Raw genomic sequence first — 9,797 nt, 5'->3', positions numbered from 1 at the left:
TCAATGAACCTGGATCTTGATGGACCGGACAAAACCCAAACCCATCTGGGTAACTTATCCTCCAAAAACTACGCGTGACTTGAACCCCCATGAAAAGGTATTTAGGCCTCTTGTTTATAGATGATCGAAAATTTGAAATAATAGAGAATAAATACTATTTATATGGCATTCTACGAGTAATCGAATAAGATCAGCTATAATATTCATCAATTTTTGTCCCGTGTTATTCGCGTTATTCGTGAAAATAGCTTGAAATCAACATAATTTGGTATGTGATTTCAATGACCTCCGAATTTGTGTTGGACAACAGTAAAGGTACAGTTGCTCAATTGTCCCATTTTCAAGGTAGATGCATAATAACTAAACTTTAGAAGGCTGGACTTGAATTGATCACCACACCACGTCATACACAATTGGACTTAATTGATCACCACACCACGTCATACACAATTGTAATGTGAAGGGAGCACCGTACAACCAGCAGTTTTTTCTTTTCGATAAATTTTGTTTAGAAACTAAAAATGTTGCTCCCGAAATAAAATTTTCCTAATGCATTGTAGTAAAAATTTCATACCAAGTTTAAAAATGTGGTTGGTTTCAGCTTTTATCAACATAATTTTTGCTTGTTTTAAGCAAAACCCAGTTAATTGATCTGACATCAACCGTACCAAATAAAGCATCTACAGTCATAAAATAATGTTTGGGAAGGTTCTTATAAAGCATCTACAGTCATCTACAAGAATCAAGAATGACAACAATAAGTCTTGTAATACTTGCTAATCTTCCGGATGATTAGTGATTGTCTTTGTAGTTAAGGGATAAAAATATTGCACTTGAGGTTAAACTTATTGTATGCATCCTGTAAAAAAAAACTTATCGTATGCACAACTTAAACCTAGTGACCCCGTTACTTCATATTTCACTGTCACGTAATTAAAGTAAGTGCCAAGCAACACTTCAAACAGCTTTTACCTGGAATGCTAGCTTCCAATTCATATCACAAACATATTTGCAGAGCAAATATTAGAGAAAGGAATAAAAAATGCACTATTATCATCCCAATATTTTTCAAATCACTGAAAACAAGTGTTAAGGCAAAGGGGGAGTGTTCACTGAATTTCAACCCCTAACAAATAAGGAACAATAACAGCTTTGACACCAGATAGAAGAAATCAATATTATAGTGCCACTGAACTGAATATGCACTTTTAAGTTGCTAATCCGATTTACACTGCAATATGCCCCGACACATCCAATGCTAGTCTCTGCAAAGATCATACTCTCAACCTGCAGTTTAAGTCTGTACATCCCTAATGATCCCCTGAAAACCATAGCAGAGTTGTGATCAAACAACGGTTTAAATAAATTGGCAAGATTTTCTAGTAATTAGTAATATATGCAAAACTGAACACTCCCAAATAACGGAGGTAAAGGTCACTAGTTATATATTTATATGAAGCCAAATACTGATACGATATTAGAAAGCAATTGCAGCCAAAGTATTATACTACATAAAATGACCTACTTGTACAAAAAGAGACGGACAAACAATACTCCCTCTTCCATGTAGACTTAATTGTACAAGATTTACACTCAATCGTCTTTCTGCTCAAGAGATGACACGTATGTGAAAGATAATCAATTTGATTGTGTTTTGACATAATGTTCTGCCAACATTAGCAGATCACAATTGAATCATAGAGAAGTTCGTTTCTTTCCCATTAAAGAATCAAAGCCTCCAGTTCATAAACCCAAAACTCCACATGGATGTTAAACAAATCGGCAACGGGACATAATATGAGCAAGGAGAAGCAACGACAAACTATAAGAAACCCAAAACCTTAGCAAGGAAAATAGTCCTATTAAAGAACATGACTAACTAAAAGACTTGATCTATTTTTGTTTTGAATGATTCACTGGCTTTGGGAGCTCCATCAATGACAATGTTCCCCACTGCAACCTCCATTGCCTCTCTCTCATCATTTTCTCGCTTTTTCTCAGACATAATTTTATTTGTGGCCTCGGGTGGGATACCAGCTACAGTTTGCTCCAATGAACAAGGTTCACTAGAAAACCATGGATGAGAAAGGCATTGTGCAGCCGTGGGCCTTTTCTCAGGGACAAAATCAAGTATAGGAACAAGAAAGTCAGCCAAGTCCTTCGCATCTTGCTCACTGAACTCATATTTGTCCATGAGCACCTTATTCAGTGGCCAAAAACGCAATCGACGGATGTGCTTTAAATCTCCGTATCTATTGAAAAAATCTCGAGAATATCGTCCACCTAGAGCAATCTGACAAAGAAATAATCACATGATTAATAAGAAAACAGAAAATCAAAGGCCAGGGAAGTAACATAAAAAAGAGGCTTTATGTGATATACAGCACATTGCAGATCCAACTAATAAAGAAGAAATATTTATATGGAAAAAAATCTTAACAATAGTTATATCACACCTTGCGAGGCATCATTCCAAGAAGCTCCATCATCAATGCCAAGTGATCCTGTAAAATGAATAACAAGTGTATAAGAGAGATATCTAAATTTAGGAAAACCAAGTTCCTAATGAATAGTTAAACCGGGCCTAGGAAGCACGGGTGCGGGTGCGTGAGTGAGCGGTGCGGGGATACGGGAATTCGGCAAATTTCAAAAAGTGGGGATTCGGGTGCGGGGGGATACGGATAATTTTAAAATATTAAAAAATATATTATATATATTTATTTAACATTTTTTGATAAATATAATACAAAAAATGTCAGCAAAGTAAAAAACTAAATATTATAAATTTAAGGAGTGTGTGATAGGGACTTTAAGTTAGCGGGCTGAACAAAAATTTGGTAGGCTGAACAGTCAAAACAGTTGACATATCCAGGCCCAAAATAAAAGGCTCAACTAATATATTATCAGGACATCACCTATATACACACACGCAGTCACGCATATACACACACGTATCAGCACATCAACACATTTGACGCATCGATTGAACACAACTGACTGGAGAAGAACAGATCTCTCTCTCTCCATCCCGATGTATGTCTCTATAAGTTGTTGGTTTGATTTAGGGTTGGTTTTCGTTGTTTTACGGTAACTGAAAAATGACCATTATTAGCCCTCCCGCACCCCCTCTCCCGCACTCCCACGAATTCCAGTCAGGTAATACTGTGATACGCCGGGTGGCGCACCCCGTTCGTATGACGCCGCAACCCCGCGCACCGCCGCACCAGTCCTCACCCGGTGCGCAGTGCAGCACCTAAGTGCTGCACTCCTGCTTTCCAGAACTGGGCACTAAAAAGCAACTACTGTATAAAGATAAGTGTTTGGAAACCTGACGGAAACTCTAATGTAGGACAGATAATATGTGTGAAGATTTGGGAAAAATATATGTAACTTCGGAAATAATCTCTATTCATCTTTTTTTTCTTTTAGAATTTGATATGGTTTCGGAAGGCGGTCTATGTTTAATATAAATAAATACTTCAGCATGTGATTATTTCAGACAATTATGATTACAATGTAAATTTAAGTTTAGTTTTCTCTTACAACCTGATCTTTAAATATATCCCCAAAACCCTTATTTCACCTGCTCCCCCCATCAAACTCATCAAGATGTGCAGACTCAAGAACGAATGTTAACTTAACATATAGCAGATGAAAGATATGCAACTACATACATACCACCGATACATTTAAATACATCATTTACTAAAAAGTAATCCATCTAGGTCAGAAAGAGAAGCAACTTTTTGTTTTAGAATGAAGGGATAATGCATAATTATTTCTGAAACAAACATTATAATTTCCCGCTATACAATTCAGGGTGTAAATTTTTTCAGGAGATCAAGCTAATTTGGTTCACTATTTGCCTCCTGTCAATTAAGGTTATTTACCAACACATTTTAAATGTATGACAAGGGTCAATCACCATCACAACTTTGTTTTAATTTGCATTGATTCTACACTATATTAGAATAAAAAGGTCTTGAAGTCAACAGTTGTCAACTGACCACTGCTAGCCCTACATAGATCCCCCTTGTCAACACTGCACAAATCTCACCTTGGTGTGGCGGAGAAGGGAGGTTGGGGAAGGAGAAAGTGGCTATTAACTATAGTAAATTTTATTCTGGGAGTTGAAAGAGCGACATATTTACGACTCCTTGTACACACAAGTTGCAATCATTGAATCATTTAATTTACACGTAACAGGTAAAACAGGAAATTATCAACTGTTAACTTTTTATAGGTGTGTGTATATGTGTATATTTAAGGTTATAGGTGTGTAGGTGTCTACATTGTGAAGAAGAATAAAACATAACGTGAAGGCATATTTGTATTATAATCATTTGTGACCTTATATAGGCCAAGACATAACAAACTCATCTTATCTCCTAAAAATAATACAACCATAATTCAAAAGCATTCAAATCTAAAATAATTCTAAACATAATCTATTATCCTAAAGATTTAGTCAATATAACCAATTATTAATATATATTTATATTTATATATCAAAGCATAAATTTCTAACACTCCTTGCTTTGATATTTAATTTTCGTCAAAACAAATAATAATCTTCATGCTCCTCGTGTGTTGTAGCCTTTCATTTCTTGGACATCTTTATTTTCTTTTTTGTATTCCGTGTTCTTGTGCTCCTACTGGATTATATTTCTGCTCCTCCGGATTGTAGTTGTCTCCATTCATTTTCATGAATGTGATTTTAGATTATATTTTTGTATGGCATTATATGTTATGATTTTAGACTTCTCAGTCATGTGTTATAGTTGTGATATGATTTTGTGTTATAGTTTTGGGTTATGATTTTAGAATTCTCAGTCATGTGTTACAGTTGTGGGTTATGGTTATAGGTCATGGCCATGTGTTATGGTTATGTGTTGTGTTATGGTGTGTGTAAGAGTCATGGAAATGTGTAATGGTGAAGATATGAGTTATGGTGTTTCACAGGTCCCTAAAGAAAAAAGCTCGGATACCATGTTAACTTTTTATAGGTGTGTGTATATGTGTATATTTAGGGTTATAGGTGTGTAGGTGTCTACATTGTTAAGAAGAAGAAAACATAACGTGAAGGCATATTTTTATTATAATCATCTGTGATATTTTATAGGCCAATACATAACAAACTCATCTTATCTCCTAAAAATAATATAACAATAATTCAAAAACATTCAAATCTAAATCACTTCTAAACATAATCTATTATCCTAAAGATTTAGTCAATATAACCAATTATTAAAATATATATAAATATTTAAATATCAAAGCATAACATTCTAACATCAACGTAAATAAAGTTCATAGATTTAGAAGCTTGCACAAACCTCATCTCGGTCATAATTGTCCCCACTGTGCGGATCAAAGAGGACATCACCAGTGGCCAGTTCAAAGCATATACATGCAAATGACCATAGATCAGCTGAAGTAGAGTACTTTGATCCTAAAAGAACCTCTGGACACCTGTATTGCCGAGTCTGAATATCACCTGTAAACTGTTTATATGTCCAACAGGCATTACCAAAATCAACTAATTTGCACCTAGTGTCAACCTCAGATGATAGCTTTCGTCTTGCAGAGCGGCTACCTCTTCTATGACTTTGGTTTCTTTGTTGAGAATTCCTATTACTTCCTGTAATTGTTGACCTATCTCTCGTAGATTTCTCTTCAATAGAGTCGATATTTGATTTCTCATCGTGATGGGAAACTTCAGTGATGGCTGCTTCATTATCTGGCTCAGTCTCTGCTGGTTGTTCTTCCTCCATACAATTTTGAGATGCTTTCTTGGCCTTTTTACGGATTTTCTTTTTCTGGTTCTTGGTCAAATCACTATTGTAGCTCCTTACCTCTCTACAAGCTCCAGACCCTGGCACAATCTTATCCTTCTTCGATGGCATGATGAGAGGCACACCTGACTTTGTTGGATCCCTATCTGGATCAATCATTGACAGAAGTAACACATTTTCTGGCTTCAAATCAGTATGTATAATCGAAAGTTTGCGATGTAAGTAATCCAACCCTCCTAATATGTGGGAACATATTTCTTTAACCTTAGTAAGAGGAATCCCCCGATAGTCAGAGTATTTAATTAGTGACAAAAGATTATCACCCAAGTACTCAAAAACCATGCAAACATGCTGCCCATTTGGCCCCAAATGTTTAAAGTGATCCAAAAGTTTCACAACTGACGTTTTGTCATCTGGGTCTTCCTCAGCAATCTGCTTCAAAATCTTAATTTCGTCCATTGCTGCCTCGGCGTAGTGCTGGGCACTTTTTTGAATTTTCAAGGCTACATATCTCTATACCAAAAAAAGGGGGCAAGGTCATTGTTAAATCAATTATTTGTTTCAATTACCCAAGTACAATAGAATTATCGCATATCTAGTGTTGTATGTAAAATAGCTCATTTCATTTAAAAACTAAATAAGAAACAATGCCTCTATAAAAAGAGGGAGAACAAGAAACCAATATCTGTAATATATAACTAAAGGCAGCGAAAAATAAAAGTTTGCATAAGGCAGAAGATGCTTCAATCTTCCTAATTTAGCATGATTGGATTCCAAACTAACATTAAAATTTACAAATACATTCTCTAATTCAGGGTTTACTTTAAGACTTAAAAGTTTTGAGCAAGGGCAAAATTTCCCTTACTGAACACAAGTCGGTTCAAGACAATATGTCAATAATTGTATATGCTGATCAGAACCGAATCACCTTTGCCACAGTATTCATAAACAAAAGTAGAGTGTGATCATTGACTATTAATATGTTGAATAAGTTAATCACAAAATAGCATTCGCAATGCCGTGATCCTACATTAGAATTTAAAACATGATTACTACAGTAATATATTAGTCACCATATCGAAACTCATTCGATAAAAAATCAACTAATTCAGCTGAAACAAACAATTTTGTAAAATAATTTAACTAAAACAGCATCAATTCACAATCTTTGAAAACCAAAATCAACACACAAACACACTGAAAGATAACAAAAATTATACATACAGATTTGTGAGTATCCCAAGAGAGCCAAACAGTGGAGAAATGGCCCCATCCAAGCTTGCTTTGCACAACATATCGAGCATGTTTGAATGTGTCGCCGATTTGAACTGCGTGATAGCCGCCTTTTTTGTAATCTTCAGTTCCTTCGTCTTCAGATGTGTAATCGCTCGTCTCGCTTTGAGCGTCGTCGTTTTGGTCCACTTCTGCCATTTATTTCGAGCGAGACGAGCTTTGAATTAGTTAAGTGAATTAGTGTTGCTGTGAGTTTGAAATATTAGGGTTTCTTTGTTTGGTTAATTATTGGGAAATGAATTTGGTTCAATTTTTACTTATTCTTTTTATTTAAGGCAAATAATTTAGAGCAAATTATTAAAAACTTAAATATTTTGAATTATTGCGTTTAGCAGCAGTGTTCTAAAATAATATTTTATTTTTTGTGATAGAAATTTTAGGAAAATATGAGAACATGACACCCTAAGTAGAAGAGAGGAGAACTAGCGTCCCATCCCTCTATGAAAAAATAATATTGTAGCCCAAGGGAGTTGTTGCAATTTATATGTTATGAAGTTTAATAGTGATGATATACCAACAGAATTCAGGCTCTCCTCTCTTTTTTAGGGATTTATACTTTTCTCATTACCAGAATTGGGGTCACCTCTCTAGAAGAATTCAAGCTCTCTTTTTTCTCAGAGATTCGGACTCACATCACTAAGGGGTTAGGCACACCTCTCTAGTAGAGATCTAGGCTCACCTCTCAAAAGGTCCGGGCTCTCCTTTTTAGTAGGGATCAGCCCCACTTCTCTAGCAGTGATTTGGACTCTTCTCATCTCGCTCTGGATTCAGACTCTCTTCACCAGCAGAAATCAGGCTCACTGCTCTAAGGAATTCAGGCTCTTCTTTTTCTAAGGGATTCAGACTCACCTCTCCAAAGGATTCAGGCTCACCAATTTAAGGGATTCAGGCTCAGCTCTTCAAGGAATTCGAGCTCACCACTCTAACAGGTGCACTAACATTACTTTCTTACAAGGAGTTCCGACCTTCATCAATGGCAGAATTTAGAAGAAGATGTGGGAAACCTACCACACTTGAACCATTAAGAAGACTTGAATTGAGTGATGATAAGCTCTTATACCCGAAGTAGCGTTAATGCGACGTGAGTGTGAAGATGCTTCTCAAAAAGGTACACATAGCCCCCCTAAGTAAATTGTGGAGTTAGGGCACTTTGATGGGACATATTAGCCTCAAGGCACTTTGAAGGGTCAAACATTGGCCAACTATATGCTTGAGTTCCCGCCCCATTCTAAGGATGACTCTAAGGCACTCATAACGACCCTATGAGGAGTGTAACCCCTCGAGAACGTACCAAATGATCCCCTGATGGGCCCTATAGGTTAATGAGGTTCTTATCAACATCCACAAGCTAGCTCTGGAGATGAAGGTGGTTGATCTCAATTTCTACAACGACTTCATGTTAGTGACTCCTCCTATTTGTTGTGAAATGCTCGTCAAGTTCTTCAATGAAGGTAGGTTGGAGCATATCCCAAGGGATTAAAATCAAGGGGAAGATGCATTGGCAAAGTTGGGCTATTAAAGCGAGGCCATGCTACTTGGAATTATTTTCCTTGAAATTTCAAGTCAAGGTTAGCGTGTCTGATGAATTCACCATGAAAATAGCGATTTCGGGGCCTGATGACCATATCCGGAACTATGTCAAAATGGGGATTCTACCTCAAAATAGGATGGAAATCTGAAATGTCAAGTAATAAATGACCTTTTATGTTATTTATGACAAGGTTCTCTACAAGGGAGACTTCAACACATCTCTAGTGAGGTGTGTGGATAGAGAATATGGTACTTACTTCAAAATAAATTACATGAAGAGATCGGCGACAATAACCCCCGTTAGTGTTGATGAGTCCTTATGCCCCCGGGATAGTGTTAAAGAGAGCATGTGAGTCGTGATAATGTTTAACATATGGTATTAACTCCAATAGCACAAGAAAAGTACTACAATATTTTGATTTCTCGGCACATCTACAATAAAAGTAATTTTGTATGTATCTACATATAGATACATACAGATTTGTGAGTATCCCAAGAGAGCCAAACAGTGGAGAAATGGCCCCATCCAAGCTTGCTTTGCACAACATATCGAGCATGTTTGAATGTGTCGCCGATTTGAACTGCGTGATAGCCGCCTTTTTTGTAATCTTCAGTTCCTTCGTCTTCAGATGTGTAATCGCTCGTCTCGCTTCGAGCGTCGTCGTTTTGGTCCACTTCCGCCATAAATTATATTTGGGCGAGACGAGCGAGACTAGTTGAGTTTGAAATATTAGGGCTTATGTCGGGTATTAGGTTTATAAGATTTTTTGTCCGGTTCCGAACAAAATCGCGCAAATGCTGTGTGATTTATGTAATTTAAATTAAGATAATTAATTGATACCGTATGTTGTGTGATTTAAGTAATTTAAATTAACAATAGAGATAATTAATTAAAAAAATGTTAAAAATAATAATTAATGGGCATCCAACTTATTTTTTAACATACGCATTTGGCAAATATGTATCTCAATGATAATACTCAAACTACAAATACCTATTTTTAGTAATTTTCTTACATACCCGATTCTCGTATTACACTTACCCAGTTAAGAAATTCGTAACCAAAACAGTATTTTCAGCCATGTATTTTGAAAATGGGTGTTTTGAGGAATTTCACCCCAAAAATAGGTATTTTTAATTATCACCCTAATTAATTCATATCTTTTTAACTATATGTCA

At 36.1% G+C, this 9,797-nt stretch overlaps 1 protein-coding gene across 2 annotated transcripts; it reads right to left on the bottom strand.

The window, feature by feature from the left end:
• Nucleotides 1-1,023: 1,023 nt before the first annotated feature.
• On the bottom strand, nucleotides 1,024-9,381 carry LOC141690326 (uncharacterized). Of its 2 annotated transcripts, none has more exons than XM_074495080.1 (5): nucleotides 9,096-9,381; nucleotides 5,337-6,308; nucleotides 2,457-2,504; nucleotides 1,526-2,293; nucleotides 1,024-1,321 (listed from the first exon to the last, which is right to left on the bottom strand). In XM_074495080.1, exons 1-4 carry the CDS (start codon nucleotides 9,300-9,302, stop codon nucleotides 1,880-1,882), a joined length of 1,641 nt encoding a protein of 546 aa, XP_074351181.1. In that variant the 5' UTR covers nucleotides 9,303-9,381; the 3' UTR covers nucleotides 1,024-1,321; nucleotides 1,526-1,879. The 2 variants fall into 2 exon arrangements, with proteins under 2 accessions (XP_074351181.1, XP_074351180.1); XM_074495079.1 differs by lacking the exon at nucleotides 9,096-9,381 and adding an exon at nucleotides 7,020-7,437.
• Between the last annotated feature and the right edge of the window lie 416 nt (nucleotides 9,382-9,797).

This window comes from Apium graveolens, chromosome 10 (genome assembly GCF_009905375.1).
Source record: "Apium graveolens cultivar Ventura chromosome 10, ASM990537v1, whole genome shotgun sequence".
NCBI classification, from domain to species: Eukaryota; Viridiplantae; Streptophyta; class Magnoliopsida; order Apiales; family Apiaceae; genus Apium; species Apium graveolens.
This window is presented reverse-complemented; position numbering and strand designations above follow the sequence as displayed.

Coding starts and splice junctions, on each gene's coding strand:
- LOC141690326 (XM_074495080.1), bottom strand. CDS start 9,302: ATGGCGGAAGTGGACCAAAACGACGACGCTCGAAGCGAGACGAGCGAT. Junction 2,505..5,336: donor ACAATTATGACCGAGATGAG/GTTTGTGCAAGC, acceptor TTCATTTTACAG/GATCACTTGGCATTGATGAT. Junction 2,294..2,456: donor TTGGAATGATGCCTCGCAAG/GTGTGATATAAC, acceptor TTTCTTTGTCAG/ATTGCTCTAGGTGGACGATA.